The 20,481-nt window shown below is 37.6% G+C and overlaps 1 protein-coding gene and 1 pseudogene across 1 annotated transcript in view; one reads left to right on the top strand and one right to left on the bottom strand.

Moving 5' to 3' along the window:
* Nucleotides 1-20,481, top strand: part of LOC139468143 (nucleolin-like) — an 86,019-nt gene that overhangs the window by 40,694 nt on the left and 24,844 nt on the right. The window contains exon 5 of the mRNA XM_071249920.1: nt 16,576-16,687. Coding sequence (XP_071106021.1) covers nt 16,576-16,687 — 112 coding nt within the window. The remainder of the gene's footprint in view (nt 1-16,575; nt 16,688-20,481) is intronic.
* On the bottom strand, nt 12,541-14,661 carry LOC139468982 (uncharacterized; annotated as a pseudogene).

The following is a 20,481-nucleotide window of genomic DNA, read 5'->3' as shown; positions in this document are numbered from 1 at the left end:
TGAGATCCTTGATGAGTACTCCCTTGATTATCCTGTCTATTAGACAGGGTTAGAAATTAACTGAAAAAGTGATCCAGTCCACAGGGCTAACTGCAGCTGAACTTAGGCTTAAATTTTCTTGGGGTCACTTGGACCCCTTCATCATAAAATTAGGGGTCCCAAACAAAAATGGAGGGGTCCAATTTATAGCATTATAACATAACATTAACAACAGAACACAGTGGTTGTGAAAAATAAGAAATCTTTTCGCAACTGCAAAATATCAAGAAACAGGCAAAGTGAGAGAAAGGTTCACATCAGGGCACATCCTGCTCTCATAACCAAGAGGTTTACATTAAGGGACAAACAATTTCTTAAAAGGGACATTTGGTATTAATGAATATTATAACACAAAATTATCCATGTTAATATCTAACTTCGTATATGAAAAGGCAGTACACAGGTCAGCCATTGGTAAGGGGTCATTGTGACAGACATTTGTGAATGTTTTTACCGAGATCTACCAATGATTTGAAGTTATGGATTCAGTTAAGTTCAATGGCTGTTCTGATGCTACTGTACTGAGTATTGAGTTCATGTTGTAACTGTGACAATGATCAATGAGTCATAAAATATAACTGGCATATCAAACGTTTTTTTAGTAAGAGTATGTTCAGGATCCAGCATTTCCTTGATAAATCTAGTCAACATGTTTCAGGTGCTATAAATGTTTAAACATGTCGGTTACACCAATAACGGTCTTGGCAAAATGTGTTTTGCAATTCTTAATGTAACTCACAAGAGATTGAATTATTATCAGCTTGATAAGTCTGTTGTAGAATAACTAAATATTCAGAGTCCGCTAAATAAAAACAATGCTTACATCATTGTACATTCAAGTGTTCGCATTCATTCTTTATCATATACAGTATCGCGGTATTGATAAATCTCGTAATCCACACAACCTGTCGACTGTTTACTTATGCAAATCTAAGCACGATATATTTCATCGCATGATCGAATACAGGACTCGTTGCGGTATGTCACGGCTACTTGTACACACGTTAACTTTTTTTATGACAGTTCCTGGGATGTTTTTGAAGTGGAATTACCCCTTCCTCCATTCAAAATTGATAAGAAAAAGAACCCATTTGTTCAAACGAAGTCCCTTGACCAAACCTCGGTCGTATGCAAAATTCAAAACAGGAAGTGATATACCATATAATCCACACAGCCTTACTTACTGCGGTAAGATTCACCAATGACAGGTACTTTGTTTACCAAACTCGGTAAAGAAAATCACCAATCAATCCAATGAACAACAAACATTTTGTGAATCACATATTTAATAAGTTTGTAAGCGTGCCCCACTACGATCCATTATAAATTAACTACCCCGATAACATAGCGTATCATCCTACACGGTCGCTCGATTTCGCGGGTCACTGAAATACTGAAATTAATACATGCAAAACCGACAATAGATATAGGTCAAGAAACCGGTTTGGGTATTTGTCATAAAAAGGGAGAGAATAATGAAACTGGTTTGGTTTAGCAAATGGAAGTGTTAATCAACATGCTTCGCTGTCTTGTTTGGCAACAAATACCTTTACGCAAAGACGTACGTCTTTGATTTACGATAACAGTGTCAATTCGATATGAAATTAATATAGCCCCAGTCACTGCGACCACGAGATCCACACGTTATGCAGGTGCGTTCAAACTTATTTTTGTGCGTCCAAACCTCAAAAATGCGCTCTTCAGCCAACACTGCTTTAAGGTTAGTTTGCCACCCGGGCTAGCGTTTTGCGGATGTTCTTAGCCCTGTAGGAAATACTCTAGCCACGGCAAATTGGCACTAGTCCTGTAGTCCTTGCCAAACTGCCCAATATGTATCATATTTGAAATTTGCCCTTTTCAAGGATTTTATGTTATGTTATCATTTTAAGGACTAGTGGACGAAAACTTTGTTTCTAACGCTGAAAGTGACGTCAGAGCCAGGAGAGATAGAACCGGAAATAGCAGAACAAGGTCCCTCTAATCAGGAAGTGATGTCTTTTGGTAGAAATAGACCATAAGAGTCATCATTATCTAATAAAGGTGAAGTGACAAACCAGAAGTGACGTCAGCACCAGAAATAGTGTCACAAATCCATTTTTAACAAATGACGTCATTGGGTAGAAATAGACCCAAATTGACATCATTATTACTAAAAAGATCAGCAAATATAACGGTAATTCTAACGAAGGTATCACATATTTTACTGATTCTTGATTCTTTCTGATTTTTAAATCCTCAAGAGAAATTTCAGAGGAAAATTATCTCGGATCAGGATTAGAATCAGTGATTAAGATGTAAAAAACAAGAAAATGAACATGAATATGGAAATAAATTTTATTCAAATTGAGCAAAATACAAGGACATCCGGCAAACTACTATTCGGATTGCGATCAGAAAAATAAATTAAAAAAGAAAAGAAAGAGATACGTCATGCCATTCACCTTTGTTGTTGTTGTGATCGCTCGTTCACGTGTAGGCTACATTCTCATTCGTCGCCCTGATAATCTGTTCAAACACAGAATCATTGTAAAACAGTTGGAAAAAATCAATAGCACGACTCTTCACTCACCATGTCAATAAGTATTCTTGAGTCGGGTCGCCTCTTCAAAATCCCTCATGTCTCCACCGTTGTGGTCCCTCTGCCACTCCCATTCTTGAAAGTTGGGGGAGGGGGGGGGGAGAGACACCTCGTCAAAATCTGCGCGAAATTCCCTCTCCCCTTCGCGTGAATTATTCAAATCAAACACATTATTATTCCCGATAGTCGTCGTTAGTCATCTGATCGCTATCCGAATCGTAGTTGGCCGCCATACGCTAGATTTTCGATGCAAGCAAGAAAAAATTCCTTTTTCGCGAAAACAGGTGACATATCTGCGATTTTCGTGCCAAAAACACGGGGAAATTGCATGGAATGAGGTGTCATTACGTGTAGATCTCGTTTCTATTTTTAGAACGAGATTACACACGATAAAGGAAGTAGAAAGAGCGATTTTGTAAACACGGTCGTGCCGCCCGATTTATCGGGCAGCCGTGTGTGGGACTTTGACAGTAGCCGCCCGATTTATCAGGCAGCCGGGTACTGGGACATGGTTTTTGTGAATTTGGGCAATTGGGGCGAAAGGGTTAAAAGGTTTCCAGAAAAGGATTACTGTCAATTACACAGGGAGTTACTAGAGACAAACCCTGCCTAGTCTATCTGGTGCATTTTGGGAAAGATGTAATAGAGGTAGAGGATTCACAAAAATTATCGAACAATACTTATGGGTAATAATTCTAAGAATACTACCTCTATTATATCAGAAGTACTCCTGACCTGTGAAGATCTGGGGTAGAATAGGTCTTCAGCAACCCATACTTGCCGTAAAAGGTGACCTATGCTTGTCGTAAGAGGCAACTAACGGGATCAGGTGGTCAGACTCGCTTGATTTGGTTGATGCATGTCAGCGTATCCCAATTGCGTAGATTGAAGCTCATGGAGATCTATCATGAGTTTTCCCGTCATTAGGCAAGTTGTTGCGCAGTGGAACTGAATATTTTTTAGCGTGGTTCAACTTAAATGAAAAACTAAACTTAAATTTGTATGACTTACCTTTTATAAATGAAACAAGGATGTGAAGGAAAATGAATAAACCTCAGATGAATGCTAATTCTAGCAGTTACTATATGCTTATGTGTTGGTTACTGCTACGGGAGTCTTAACACTGTCTAACGCTGTGTAACACCCTCTCTCTAACCATCTAACTAACCAGCTCCCTAACAAACTCTAACCAACCAACTAATTGATGTGCTCTACCGCCTTATATTTGTTCACAACCCTCACATTTTACGTGCAGTCACAGCCATAAGTTGGTGTGTTCAGACAATGCGATCGTTATGCATCGGGTGTGTTTTGGAGAACAGATTCTTTATTTAAAACTAACATGACTGCACGAGAAGCACGTTCTATAGGCTCCGGATGCGTTTTGGAGCACATTTTTAATGAACAAACATGTCTTCAGAACACAAGTCATACCTTGGGTTGCTATAGTGCTATTTTGGGAACAACTGATTGTGTGCAATTGACAGTAAAGGGGACATCTGTTTAAAATATGAACATTTAGTCAGCAAAGATGTAATAGAGGTAGTATTCTTAGAATTATTAACAATGATAACCATTGTTCAGTTTCCTTGCTCTAAAAATAGGAAAGGGGAAACCCTGATGGTAACAAACAAGCTTAGTTTGTTAAAAAAAATTACTTACATGAATATACACGATGTTTTGTTAACAACAAAGGTTAATAAGGTACTTCATTTGCCGTCCACAGGGACTGGTAGTCACATGAATTACCGGTCCAAGCATAATTTTACAGGAAAAAAAATGGTAATTTCCGTTAAGCAGGTAACCTGATATTTGACTCCCGTTTGGCTACCAGTGTGTGCATAATACATGCATACAATTTGTATTTCACAATGCAAAGTCATTAATGTGAACACCAGAAGTAGCATGTCGACGAATCTGTTCTGAAGTACGCAAGCTAGTCCTGTTAATACACTATCTGACTATAAAAGTGTTCATTGTGTATCTGGACTTACATTTGTACTGCATTATATTACTTTGTCCAAGATTTTGTTAAGTTTTGTTTACATTCATTTCGGCGAAATCGTGTATTAATTGATCGGCAAATCACATTAACTCATCTTGAACTTGCCTTGAAACAAACATTAGTTGTTTGAGATAAAGTCTTCTGTCTTCAGATCACTGTATTGGATTTCTTTTCAGTGGTCTTCCTATCACTGTATTGAAATTTCTTTTCAGTTATGGTATTGGCCATGACATTAAGTAATTTTTAAACTAAATCGCCCATAGATAGGGGAGAAAATGTGTGAACAGCTGATTCCAATTTCTGGCTTATTTTATGTAAGCGGATTCTTACAAAAGTTTGCACAGTCGATGCTTATAATTAAATTCGCCATGAAAGCATGTTTTCAATAGTTTAATCAAAAACAGGTATATATATATATATCAAAGTCGACAAAAATGACAACATTGATAAACATTCCAGGTGTAGGAATACATACTTTGGTATGACATGAATCAGGTGATCGTTTAATTTATGCACATAACTTGACACGCCGAAACAGTCAGAAGCCAATCAACGGAGAGTAGGATCAGAACAATGTTCATAGAAACTGTCAGTTAAGGCAAGAGGAGAGAAGAACTGCAACAATCAGACTTTTAACGAACCGAAAGAAATATGTCCAGGAGAAGGTGGCTGTTTCTAATGACATGTTCAGTTACCGCCCGATTCAAACATCACTTCCCTGAAAACGGGAAAACACAGTCGGAAAAATGCTACTTAGAAATCAAACCCAAAGACGTGAAAGTTGTGGAACCCAAGGTGAGCGGGGGGAAAAAACAGGCGAGCGAGCCTGCCTGCACGTTTGCAGTTCCATTCCTTCATGGCCTTCGATCTCAAAGGGTTGTTTGGACAATGAATATGCATGAAATTCACTAAATGTCCTGTGCATGACAATCAATACTCTTAAACAGAGAGGGAAATCCCTCGAATGTAATTTTGGGATTCCCGACATCCGGTAGTAACAAAAGTAGTCCGCCTCGGTGGACGTGGCTAAATGTTTTACATTCATTGGGAAATTAATGCAATAACATGTGACCAATTCAGCTAATCAGAATGCAGGAATATGAATGAACACAACGAAAATTTAATCATACACCAAAGAAATGTGTACATGTTGCAGTGACAATAACATTGTCTTCTAACACTTGTCAGAAATATTGTATATGGCGCTATAAACTATAGACATATAAGTAATCAGAAACATTCTGAGAACCTGCGTATTGTTAAAAAAATATTATGTTTTTCATTTGAACCAACAAAAATAGTCAGAAATGCCTAAAAATGCTGTTGTCTTTGTGCGTTATTTTGCGTCAGCCATGACGTCACGAAGAGTGAAAACTTTGACAATCTTTGTTAGACGAATGGATAGCTCAGAATAGAAGAAAATGCTACAGTGTGTAAAATCTGAATTTTGATTTCAAAGAAGTGCAGTTATCCAAGCATAGCGTTCGTTTTTACACCTAAGTTCTTTTGTTTGATTTCATGTAAACACTTTGTATTGGTGACAAAGACCATTTGTAATAGCAGCGTCAAAAATTGGTACAAGTCCTGTAGTCCTAGCAAAGCTGCCCAATAGTTAAGGTATCATAAAGGACTTGTAGAAATTTGCCATTTCTGGATGATATCACAGAACAGGGAATTGTGTATTTGTGTGTGTGATGTATATTGAATTTTATTTGACTTCAAAGTGAGGGTTGAATACAAGGGACATATATATCCAGGGCCCTGATTTTCAAAACGATCTTAGGCCAGACCAATTTAATTGCTAGGATTACAGATTTTTTCGGGTAAAGTGGCTGAATGAAGGAGGGAATGTTAAAAAAAAAAAATACTTGAAAGAAGTTTTTTTCGCAGGTATTACGGATTTTAGGAGGCAGGAATGCTGATAGGAGGAAATTAAAAAAAATAAAAAAATCCCTCACTTGTGCCACAGAAGCTACAAAAGTATTTCAGTATTACCCACCACGCATGTTGCAAGCAATGCACTATAGACCCTTTATCTAATGACACTCCTTACTGATGACCAGGGTTTACAGGTATCTTTTGGCAGTTTTCCACAAGCAGGTAGACTTCAACAACAAGCTTTTAACTTATTAAAGTTTTATTGTATTTTAAAAATATAAAAACAATGTGAAATACACTGAAATTAAAACAACACTTGGCTTCAAAACAAATATACATTTGGTACTTGAAATACTCTGTCCAGTATAACTTTATCGTGTTAAATGATCAGGTAACACTCATGGCTGACGTGTTATGCTAACATGTGGAATGCACTTAAATTAAATAGCCCTTGACTTCAAAACAAAAGAAAACATTTGGTACATACAAGTACTTGAAATACTCTGTCCAGTATCACTTTATCGTGTTAAATGATCAGGTAACACTCATAGTTGACGTGTTATGCTAACATGTGGAATGCACTTAAATTAAATAGCCCTTGACTTCAAAACAAAAGAAAACATTTGGTACATACAAGTACTTGAAATACTCTGTCCAGTATCACTTTATCGTGTTAAATGATCAGGTAACACTCATAGCTGACGTGTTATGCTAACATGTGTTATGCACTTAAATTAAATAGCCCTTGACTTCAAAACAAAAGAAAACATTTGGCTCATACAAGTACTTGAAATACTCTAAATTGTTTGATGGGCATTACTTAGAAGTTGACGGATGACAAGATAGACACATTTTTTTATTGATAACAACTTCTTTAATACTGTAAAAGGCGACGTTTCGGTATAGATCCTTATACCGTTGTCAAGCAAGACTGAATGATGAGAGAGAGATATTTGGAGATTTTACGAGCGCTTCAGCCTCTGGCTATTTCGCACTCGGGGCAGACGGTTCTTATAAAATATGGAATAGTGGGAATAAGTGTAAACGTCTTGCCCAAAAAACTGTAAGTGAAGGGGGATAAAGTAATGAGAAGAGAGGTTGAGGTTTTAGTGGCCATAGAGAGCCGAGGAGGGATAAAAAGTTCTACGTTAGCCAGGTTTATTTGGGGTATGATAACTAGGATAGATAGAGTGATAGAAGTAATCAGTTAAGCTGATGTATAACTACTAATAATAAACGTAAATAATTTATAGAGGGGAAAAAAAATGGATAATGTAGGTAACCTAGGTTAAAAACAGGGGCCTAGTGCCGGGGGGTGGGTGGTTGGGGCAAGACTGTGTGTCAGCGTGATTGGTGGTAAGCTTGTTTTGTCGGCTATGGGTGGATGGCTGGTTAAACGGCTATAAAGGTACTATGAATGGATATGTGGGTTTGAAGCGCGGACGTCGGAGTAGACAATCCGCGCTTTGGGTTGAGTGCGCGGACGTCACTGGGGACAATCCGCTATAGAATTTTGAGGCGCGGACGTCATAGAAAACAGCCCGCGCTGAGAATTTCGATCCCAATCCGAATCTAGAGTTTTGCTATTAATGTTAGAGTTACTAGCTGAGTTTGTTTGGGAGGGTCTAAATTTTTTCTATTAAGTTGGTGTCCTTGAGAAAGGTGGCTATTTGTAGGTAAATGGGTGGTGCATTGTCGGGTTTGAATAGCATAGTGATATTGTTGTTGTATTTGGGTGGGAGTGAGTTATATAGTGTTAGCTGTTGTTGTTTATATTTACTGTAGGTGGTGAATATGTGTTTTATGTCTTCTATAGTATTGCAGTGAATGCAGTTTGGGCTTGTATGTCTGTTTTGCTTAAATAGTGTTACGTTTAAATTGGTTTGATTACTTTGTATTCTGTTTATTACTTTGTCTGCTAAAATGGAGTTTGTGTAGTTTTTGTTTTTTGTTGTTGGTTTAGTGAATAGTGTTTTGATCCATTGGGACTTACATTTTTGGATGTTATTGTTAAAGTTTTGTTGTATTATATTGTGTTTTATTAATGTTTTTGTTTCGGTTTTGCTTGTGTGAAATTGTAAAGTGGGTATTTGGTCAGTTGTAGCTATTTTTGCTGTTTGGTCTGCAATTTGGTTTCCTGGTATGCCTGAATGACTGGGTATCCATACTAATATTATTGTTTTGTTTGCTGTTTTGAGTTTTTTGTGGGTATTTATTATTTGTTTGATTAAATCGGGTCTGCATTTGGAAGATTTGTCAGCTATTTGTTTTATTGAGTTTAGTGAGTCAGATATGATGATGTTTTTGTTGTGGTCTGATGTTTCTGCTTGTTTATAGGCTTGGAGAATGGCTAATAACTCTGCTGTGTTTGTATGTGTGTAGTTTGCATATTGGTATTTCTTTGTGCTTTGTGTGGGCTGTGTTGTATGGATACCCAGCCTGAGTGGGATAACATATAATCAACCAATAATCACCTGTTTATTGGCTTCATGCCCCCATTGGCTTCTAGCTATGTGTTTTCTGTCCATCGTGTTGTGATAGCATAATCCCTTTGTTGTCACACCTACCTATGTTATCCCACTCATGCATGCCCTTGTTGTTACTGTTAATCCTCTATTGTTAATCATCCACTTGCTATATATATTCTGCACTATGTCCATCATTCACAGCCAAAAATTCCAAGATAAACTTAAAACAGAAAACAAACGCACAAAAGAACCAAACAATAACAATCTAGAAATAAATCAACCCTACACAATGGAGGAGCTCCTCTACGTAATCCAAAACAGGAAAAAGGGCACAGCCCCAGGATTAGACCTAACCTCTTACCAAATAATTAAAAAACTCCCCCTAAAACTACTCCAGGCACTACTCAAACTATACAATCTCATCTACCTAAACGGACAGGTTCCTACTCCCTGGAAACAGGTCCTAGTCATACCAATCCCTAAACCTAATAAACCAGCTAATCAAGCTAACTCCTATAGACCAATATCCCTAACTTCAAACTTTTGTAAAGTAATGGAATCAATGGCTAAAAATAGATTACAACATTACTTAACCCAAAATAACATCATAAACCCAGATCAAAGCGGTTTCACTCCTGGCCGCTCAACCCTAGATAACCTCGCCCGACTAGAACAAGATATTAAGACAGGACAACTAAATAAACAATACACCACAGGCATCTTCTTAGACTTCTCTAAAGCTTTCGACATGGTATGGCACGATGGGCTAATACAAAAACTTAAAAAAATAGGACTCAAAGGTCAGATAATAAACTACATCCAGGACTTCTTAAACAATCGTAAAATAACCGTGGGTATAGACCAAACTCTATCGGACCAATGTCCCCTAGAAAATGGCACTCCACAGGGCAGTATCCTCAGCCCCACCCTCTTCAATATAATGATAAACGATCTATTCGAGGGTCTATCCCCTAAAGTAAACACATCAAAATTCGCGGATGATGGAGCCATCTGGATCCGCACTAAAAGCATGAAAATGGCCAAAAATCTACTCCAAAAATCTCTTAATAAAATACAACAATGGGCTGACAAATGGGGCTTCTCCCTTAACTCAGAAAAAACAACAGGAATAGTATTCAAACATAAAAACATGAAACCCGCCTCCCCAATCCTCCAGCTAAACAATCAAACAATCAAATTTCAAAAACAAACCAAATTCTTAGGACTTATTTTCGATGAACATCTCACCTGGGATGCTCACATCCAAAACCTAACAACTAAATGCAGTAAAGACCTAAACACCCTAAGATGCCTAACTGGCTCTAACTGGGGAGCCTCCAAAGATACTCTCCTCTCTCTCTACATATCCCTAATTAGATCAAAACTAGACTACGGCTGCGCCATATACAACACCCTAAACAACTCTCTATCTAAAAATCTTGACTCAATACAATATCAGGCTCTCAAACTCATTACACGCACCCAACATGGCACCTCCTACACCTCACTTCAGGCCTTAACAGGAGAAATGCCACTAAGTCTACGCAGGGAACAGCTAAGCTTAAATTTCTGGGCCGCGTCCCAATCAAACCCTCTCATCCAAAACTTAATAAACCAAAACATCAGCCCTAAAAACCAAGCTCTAGCTCGTAAACACCCCTTACTTACCCCAATATCCCAAAGAATAACAAACTACCTAAATGAACACCAAATTAAAAATCTTAAACAAAACTGCAAACAATCAAATATCTTCACCCCTAAACTTAAAATACCCAAAATAGACACAACACTTGCTAGCCAAATAAATAAACAAACCGACCCAAACATAGCTAAAACTACCACACTAGCATACATAAAAAAAAATTGGCCAAATTGGTGTCACATTTACACGGACGGATCCTCAGATCCGACCTCCAAACACGGGTTTCGGAGTCCATACCACATAACCAACTAAAACCACATAATCCTTCCGACTCCCAAATAACCAATCAATATTCACGGCAGAACTAATGGGCATGGCCTCAGCCCTCCACAATCAAGAATCCAAAAACCACCAAAAAATCCTAATACTTACTGACTCCCTAAGTGGACTACAAGCCCTCCAAAACAAAAATACCAAAAACCGACCTAAATTAATAAATCAAATACTTAAAAGCTCCAACGACCTAACAAAAGCAGGCAAACAAATAACCTTCTTGTGGATACCCGCCCACGTAGGAATATACGGTAATGAAAACGCCGATAAAGCAGCTAAACTATCCCTCAAAATCCCAGAAATAAGCTTAAACTTACCCATCTCAAAATCAGAAATTAAAAGTGTAAACAAGCAAAAAATCACAAAAAAATGGCATAACCTATATCTAAACTCAAATAGCCAAATCAAAAGAGTGCTCAGCAAACCACTAACCAAACCAAAAATTCTCCATCCATCAAAAAAAATCGACAGAGTAATCACTAAACTCCAAACAGGACACACCAACCTAAATAACCACTTAAAAAAATTAAAAAAACACACTGCAGGTAACTGCCCACACTGCAAACAACCAGAAACCCCAGAACACGCACTCATCCACTGCACACACTACCTAACACATCGAACCGCATTACAAACCACCCTCAATCTAAACAAGGCTCTCACTCTAGAAGCAATACTAAACCCACAAAATAAACTAGAAAACTTCAAGGCCTTAGGCGTATTCTTAATAAAACGGAACTAATAAAACGCATCTAAAACCATAATAACCTACCAAATAAAAATCACATAAACAAACAAACATCCACCATACCCAGCTCCCTTAGTTCTCCTCCCCAACCCCATTGGCATCTATTCCAAATCTCAAAATTCCCAAATTCTATATAAGCAACCCCGAAAGCCCCCTTTTGGGTTGAACAGACCACCCTCGCCCCTTTCGGAAACACATTAAATGGCCTGGCCGGGCCCGTGTGCGAAATACGCTGCAGTCGGAAAGCGCACGTTAAATCTCCAGAGTCAGTAAGTAAGTAAGTCCATCATTCAGTCCTGCTTGACGACGGTATAAGGATCTATACCGAAACGTCGCCTTTTACAGTCTTAAAGAAGTTGTTATCCATAAAAAATTGTGTCTATCTTGAAATACTCTGTCCAGTATCACTTTATCGTGTTAAATGATCAGGTAACACTCATGACTGACGTGTTATGTTAACATGTGGAATGTACTAAAATGAAATGGCACTTATTAAAAGGCTTCAAAACAAATAACCATTTAGCACCTACAAAAACTGTACCTGAAATGTTACAAAAAGTACTTTTTTCCACTTTCACTCAGTATCACACAGCATTTTCCTCATGGAATTATGAGGTACACACCACCTATTAAAAGCAGTCATAAAACAACAAAAGGATAACATACATGAGCAGAGACATTCTGCACAAATTCGGGCCAAGACTTCCCCCACATCACATCAAAAATGGAAAATGTATTTAAAAAATAAGAGGTACCATTTCTGATTTCACACAAAACACAGGAGGTAACATATCTTCCATCATCTGAACAGTACCTGCATGATTTACAGGTCAGTTAATGCAAAATGATTTATGATCTCAGTTTTTTAACATTACGTTTCCCCCTCACTGCAGCTTCTTTTCCTGATTGTTTACAAGATCGACAGATAGGCCTCACAGTGCTTTACATAGCCTGAAGTTCATGGATTACACTGTCATCAGCAAAATCTTCTGACGTGGCAATTCCACAGTGAAAGCAAACACTTGGCAAAGAACATGTATTACTGGCATAGTATGTAGTCTTCATTGTGGACGAACATCTGAGACTCTCTTTCACAACTAGCGTTTCAAAGTATGGAGATGCTGGAGGAAACAGTGGTGACCCACAAGTGTAAGAACGTCTCTCTCTCATGCGGATGAAGGCTGTTTTGTCTTTGTAGGAAAGTCTGGTGTCTGAATAAACACATCTCGGTTTACGACATTCAACACATGTTACTGACTCTCGAACTTTGTTTGCAGTGAGAATTTTCCTGTTTTGCTTGTCTCTTATTGAAGACAAGGTGACAGAACTCAAGGAGGGTCTAGCTGAATCAGTAGTGTCTGTACCATAGACAGAATGAAACTCTTCAAACTTATCTCCACTTTCAGGAGATACAACAGGATCTGGAATGAAATTCAATTGTTCATACTCATCATCAGGCAGTCTTGGAGGATTGATGACACAATACCAACAATCGTCAACTCTGTGAGGATCACATTTCTTGATTTGAAAGATGTACTGCCGACAGCGACAATGGCGATCCATGAAGTCATTTAGATTATCTGATTTCTCCAGATCTTTCTTCGTCAACTTGTTCATATCAAGTTTATCATCCATATGATCTTTCAAAATTCCGAAGAAATTGTCAACATTCTCATTGCTTGCAGCACTGTTTCTTATCACTGCATCCCCCTTGACTTGCAGGTGAGAAAACCTTTCCTCCAGTAACTTCAGAACTGGCAAGACGGCAGCTGTAAGGCCTTCTTTAAAAGCTGGATACCTAGAAGCAATGTCTCTTGCAGTTTTCAGGGTTGACACTCTCTTCATTTTCATTTCCAGTTCCTCTGTCATCCGTTCCCTCTCTAAGGAGACATTTTGTAGTGCAAGGTTCAGAACAGAGTTCATTCTTTCGGCCAGGTTTGCCCAACTGCCCATTGGTGCTGTCCTTGCCGTGATCAACATGTCCAAATCGAGCCATGCAAACATGGCTATCATAGCCAATTGCACAGATCCGAAAGTAGTGCGGTGATCAGGGCCACCATCCGTGTACATTATGAGTATAGCTTTCTCTGAATTTCCATCATCAGTACTGAAATGGGATTTGATGATGTTTGTTGTTTCAGCACCATGACGAATAGCATTGGACGGACCGAACACTTTGTCCTTTACAGTCACAAAGGCTGTTCCAATGAAGAAAGAATCACTGGCATCCTGTGGAATGTCACAGTGCAGAGCAACAGAGGGGATGGCCCCGCACACATTATAATCATGATCTAATGCTGTAAGAGAGCTGGTAGTAGTACTGGAAGGAGAAGCATTATGTGGGCGAACAGGTAACAGGTAATCCAGGCTCTCCAATAGGAACAATGGCTTTGTCATCAAGCCAAAAGAAATCGACATGCTCTCTCAATGTCACAGCAAATTTCTTCAAGTAGACCAACTGTGCAGCCACATAGTGACTATCCTCATGTTTTCCACGTATCTGTCTTGTTTGAAGTGAAAACTTCGATTCCTATCGCAACTCTGACCGAACACAGTTGTTGGAGATAGAAAAGCGGGGTGTTTCCCAATGACATCACAGGGATTCTCCAGTCGCTGACAACAACATGGAGAAGTGACACGTAATTCATGATCACACTGTTTAACACGCAACTATTTGAGGGACATTCCGTACAATCCTACATATGTCCCACATGTTGACGTTTTGTTCTTGTGATAAAAGATGCCATGACTACCAGAACATTCATAGCACTCTTGTGCCATGCAAAGACATTTTTCAAACCCAATAAATGTTATAATCAATAAGTGTAGTGTTACCACACTATAGCTATTAGAATTGAAATAACCTGCAAAAAGATACTTTACTATATTCCGTTCAAATGGTCCTCTCACGAGTGAGCAGAACTTTGTTAACACATCGCGAACAAAGTCAAGGACGAAAGTAAGGGACATTATTCTAAATGACAGTGACAATGATCGAACAGTGGGCGTTCAGCATTTAAGATGCGTGTTCAAGTCTGATGTTACGTGATGTATATGGGTCTATCTAGATCCATAATTCTTTTCAAAATTTTAATGTGACATAATTTTCATTCGCAAAGAGATGATTTAGGAATTGTCAAGCTATGTTATCTCATGGAACACGCCACAAGTTAACGTGAACATACGTATAATTATTTTACAATGTAATCCTTATCTATCGTTTTGAATTAAGTAGAGCTAATAAACTGATTTGTCTGGTTTCATTTAAATCTGACCGAGGAGCGTAATACATTGTAATGTAAATGTGTCAAATCTATTCCAGAATGTAGTTTGTTTTTCTTGTCTGACAGCATTATTGAGGATATTTAACTAGTATTTGTCTGTTGACCCAATACTTTACAACGATTTTATTGTCTGAATGGTGTCAAGTATCTATATATTTTTTTTGTCCCCCGCCGCTTTCGCGCGAAGCGGGGAGGGGGAGGGGGAGGGGGAGGGGGAGGGGGAGGGGGAGGGGGGGGGGGAGGGGGTGGGGGTGGGATATAGTATTGACGACTATCCGTCCGTACGTCCCACCTGTTTGTTGACGCGATATCTCAAGAACTAAACACTGGATTGTCTTCATATTTGGAACTATGGTGTATTTACAGACACCGGTCGGTTTTGGTGACCTTGACCCCATTTTGAAGGTCACAGCAGGCAAATCTGCTTTTGGAGTTGGAAAACGGTGTTGCCGCGATATCTCAAGAACTAATCGCTGGATTGTTTTCATATTTGGTACTATGGTGTATATACAGGCGGGGGACATTTTGTCACTTTGTGACAAATACTTGTTCAACATAAAATGGGTAGATGTACAATTAAATATTAAAAATACCAAAATCAATTATTTTTTTATTGAATGCAAAATTCAAAGATTTTTGTGTTGAAAATGTCTTTTGTATTGATCAGTAAATTTCATTCAATAAATGTTTTCTGCAAACACACATATATATATATATATATATATAAGAAATTGAATTTTGGACAATGTTCAAACTATGCTACTTTTTGACATTTTAAACCCGGACAAGCATAACCCATTTTTTAATTTCATTTTTTGATACGAAAATCTGTGCTTAACTTTGGCTGTCAAAATTTCAATTAATTGTCATAAATGAAATACATCTACATGCCTGTTAATCCCCTGTTTTTAAAAAATGCAATTGTTCAACAGACAGTTTTTAATCACTTATTATCAAATATTTGTCTTTCACGTAAAGCTAAATCTGGCTGGCCGAATACAAAGGGAAACAACTCTCAGAGTTTGAACTAAGATGAGTTATCATTAAGGTCACGGTCATTACTATAGCCTGCCGACACCTTCCATTTCTTATCCTTCCCAAATTCACACTTCTTCAGCATGGACTTGGATAGCAATATATTTTAAGCCATCGACTTCATAGTTATGTGGATCTCTATTGCGATTAAGAACATTTCTGAAGTGAAATCTTTTGATGCTTTCTTCGTGTTTTCGAAGTGCTAATTTGAATCACCCAGTTTAACCAAATGAAATGTCAAAGTTTGAACGTAAAGTGAACTTATTGTTTGGCAAAATATCTATGGCAAAGTATGCCGCCATCTTGGATGAAGATAAAATAAACATACGACGGGTGTGGGGCTATCTTAGATTTACGACAAACTTAAGATATCTCAGGGCTGCGATAGTTTTGAAAATAGGCTACCATAGCCTACGATTTCCTTACGATAACTTTACGGTAAGTTTAGGGCTATGATCTTTTCGAAAATCTAGGCCCAGTGGGTTAAGCAAACATTTATGTATCCCACAAACTACATTGAAGTAGCTTGGACCATTTTGTAAATTTTTTGGGGTTGTAATTTCAGTGACAGTCTTTATTGCAAACCTTGGCCGTGAAACAGAAGCAAAGAAACTTGCAAAACTTTTCAAGAAGAACAACATTGAGGTGACAGATGTCAGGAAGATGCCCAATAAATCGTGAGTAAATCTACAACTGATACATCATACAAATATTTTGCGCCGGTTACTGTGTCAGCTATTGTTATCCCCATGTCCTATGATACAGCGGATGTAGCTCTCTCCGTCAGTCTGGTTCCTTTCCAGAGCAGAACTAATAAAACTTTCACTATTCCTTCATGAAACTTTGCAAGACCAGTGAACTTCGATAACTGCCGTTGTCAGGGTTCAAGATCTCGACCCTGAGTTCTTGGAAAGAGGGTTTTACGAAGGGGGGAGAGGGGGTGGCACAGGAGAGGAATTTTGTTAAATGTAGATCTGAAATGGTGAACTTTAGGCCATTCTGAGCATAAATAAAGTGTGTGGTTAAAATCTTTAAGTGTCTGTTTTTATGTGCGTACACAAAACATCTTTGAATCTTCATAGATTAGCCACTTAATTCTTGACACTCAGCACCAGTCAACCACAGAAGCTTTAACTGCTGTGACACTGAGTTCCCAGAGACTCTTGTGTGATAGATGAGGCCAACATTTATCAAGGAAAATATCTGCTTGTAAAACATTAATCCTGCACCATGACTGTGGAATATATTTATTATATTAAAAAAACACCAATCTAGAAACGTATATCTAAAGAAAGTCAAGCTAGCTCCAGCCAGGAAATCAGCATAGGGAAAATTTTTTTTTTCTTTTCGGAGTCGAGAAGGGTATTGTGTAATTTAAGATTTCATAGTCTAAATGTTAGTCCTGTAAAATATCTTTGCAACTATTATGGTGTGGTAATACACCATTTGAAAGGCCTAATCTTACTGTTTATATATGAAAGTTATCACATTATTTAAATAAAGCATTTACAACTTCAGTTCGTTGTTAATAAAAAAAATGTAAGCAAACACATTCAAAACATCCAGATTAAGGACCAAGGAAGCGAAATTTTTTGCTGATTTTTGTCAAATATTAAAATTCCTACAATCCATTTGCCTATTTCTTTTTTTAGTTTCATTGTCATTGTTTACATGATCGGAAAATTATTTTTAAAAGAATTGTAAATAGTATCTGTCATCACCAATTTCCCGATAACAGCGGCTGTTCGCTCAGTAACATGAAGAAATATGTCCGTTTTCGAAGCTTCACATTAGAGAGCTTATTTTTTCATCTACACTAACCTCACCCAGAGTCTTTTTGTAGCTGTAACATACTTTTTGCCGAAATCTGCTATAACTACAAAGTTGGTGATTGGTCAAACTAGAGCACATGACATAAGGATGTCAATCAAATTACAGCAATCGTACCATCCTCATGTGTAATCAATTTCAGATTTTGGCGATAGATTTTTGTTATTCTGAAAGTTTCGAGCAGGAAAATTGCGATCTATATTAAAAACATGGAATGTATTGTGCAAGGTTAGGAGCTGTGCCAAAGATTTTTCATTCATATATTTTGGCATTAAACATCATATCCGAGCCGAGAAATTGAGACGATGAAAGCCGAGATCTCATTTCATTTACATTACAGGCGATCACACGGAAAGTTGAGAATGATAACTTTGATGTAAGTTTGAAAACTTTAGATATATTTTTGTTTTTATCTATTAATAATTTAAGATTTGCTTTAAAAAAAATTATTTTGCCCTTTGACATGTTCCGTTGTCGAAGTGTGTCTCCGAGAATATTATTTTCAATAACATCACAAGAAATGGTAAATAATTTTTAATCTAACAATAAAAAATGATAAATATAAATGGAATACATATTTCAAACATTGTGAAATGTGATAGATTTAATATATGATTGATATGACTGGTATAAAATTATAAACTACTTTGACGTGACCATGGTGACAGGCTTGGCCGGTAAACCGGCCTCGATGCTTCTTGGCTGGTGTACTGGCCTAAGATGTTGAAAGAGTACATTGGCTCTTCAAGCCAACTCTCTTGAAACCTATTTTTCTTTTGACAAAGTTTCTGCGATTCCAATTTGACATTAGTCCTTGATATTGACAAAATACTGTTGACAAGATCTGCGGTTGGCATACATTTCTGTCCTGTTTTGTAAACCAATCAGCAATGCCATTACGAACACGACATGAAAGAGAAACGTCATCAGACACTTCAGTTTCCCACCATCACACCGAAATCTGGCTAGCACCGGAACCCAGGGATTATATAAGATACACATTATCACTTAGGTTTTTGGGAATGAGAGAAACTCAAAAAACAACAATAAGTTATACGTTAAGTGAACTTTATAAAAAAAACAAACCGATGTGTAAAGGGACGCATGTATGGTGGTTTTTTTGCATCCTGTATTTTTTCAGTGCATTTTTTTGATGATGATGATGATGGTGATTCAAACTGCAGTCATAAATCATGTAAGTAATTTGAAAATATTGAGTTGTACATTAATAAAAGAAACAAAAATTTGCAAAAAAAATGATGATTTACCATTTAAATGATATTTTCCTTTTCTGCTAGGCATAGTTTTCAATGCATATATGCAGAGATTAAGATTACTAGCTGGAAACAGCACTCAGCTTTATACTCATTTTCTCCCAATCAACTGGTGATTTGGTTAAAATTACCTGATAATATGACTTTAAAGAGTTTTGATGCAATGTCTAGAAAAATTGTTTGTGAATATTACTATTAACACCATAAATTATATATACTATTTCAGGGATTATTCTGGAAATATTTACCTATGAGAGAAAATCTCCCTTGGTCCAAAATATATTTAAAGTGATGGCATGATATAGTGACTGTTGTAAATGGTGTTACAAAAAATATATCATTTACATTCCAGTGCTTTCAGTCATACCAGTACTCGTCGGTTTCACCAAAGTGGTAAACGTCTGAGACCCGCATCAGTTAGGACTTTCCTCCCACATAAAGCTGACAGGCCGTGATATAACTGGAATACTGTCAAGAGAGGCAACTCACTCACTTTCTGTCTGTAGTGTGTACTGTATCAATGTCCAGGGGTCTCTGACCGTATCAAATGAAATCTTAACAATATGGACTTTTCAATTAATTGGAAGTGACAGGTCATCATACAGTGATTATTGATTCAGGTTCACCCTTTTGTTTAATTAGCAACAATGAAGTTAGGCAGCGTGTTTTCCATGCGCAGCAGCCAGAAAATGTTTATGAGTAACTGAAAGTTGAAAAGACTGTTCACATTCACAATGTTTACGAGTTACATTTGAATGATTAAGTCACTGTTTTCTTTAAATATGGACAAATCTGGAAGCAAATGGATCATAGCATATTCTAAAAAAATCTCCCACTTGCTGTTTGGCCACTAGAAATAGTTCACAATTTGCAATTCACACACAGTGGCCATTCTTGCACAAGGGTACGTTCATAAAAAAAACAGTGCAATCTTATCTAAAGGCTAGGTGAATCTCATCTAAAATATGATAGTTTGTAATCTGAAATTTGATTATTGTTATGGAGAAAGAGTTGTAGGTATGTACATTTCGGTTTTGTTTTGTTTTCATTCCAAAATCGAAATTTGCTCGTGTTTTGAATCGTTGCACGCAATTGCCTTTTCATCCCCTGCCCGACGAAAGTTGGTGGGGGATACAGAAATGGGCTCCGTCCGTCCGCCCGTTCGTCCGTCATGTTTCGTTTCCGTCCGTCATGTTTCGTTTCCGTAGCATAACTCAGAAACCGTTCAATATTTTTTCATGAAACTTTGCAGGTCTGTCAGGTGCATGCTCAACTGGTGCCTTTTACTATTGAAAACTTTTGGAAAGTTATATTTTTAAAATTTTTCAATGGCAACAAATTAAACTTTTAGAAATTTATGAATTCTT

This window comes from Haliotis cracherodii, unplaced genomic scaffold (genome assembly GCF_022045235.1).
Source record: "Haliotis cracherodii isolate W230 unplaced genomic scaffold, xgHalCrac1.p SCAF_2, whole genome shotgun sequence".
Lineage (NCBI taxonomy): Eukaryota > Metazoa > Mollusca > Gastropoda > Lepetellida > Haliotidae > Haliotis > Haliotis cracherodii.
The sequence above is the reverse complement of the archived record's forward strand: the minus strand, read 5'-3'. Positions and strand labels throughout refer to the sequence as shown.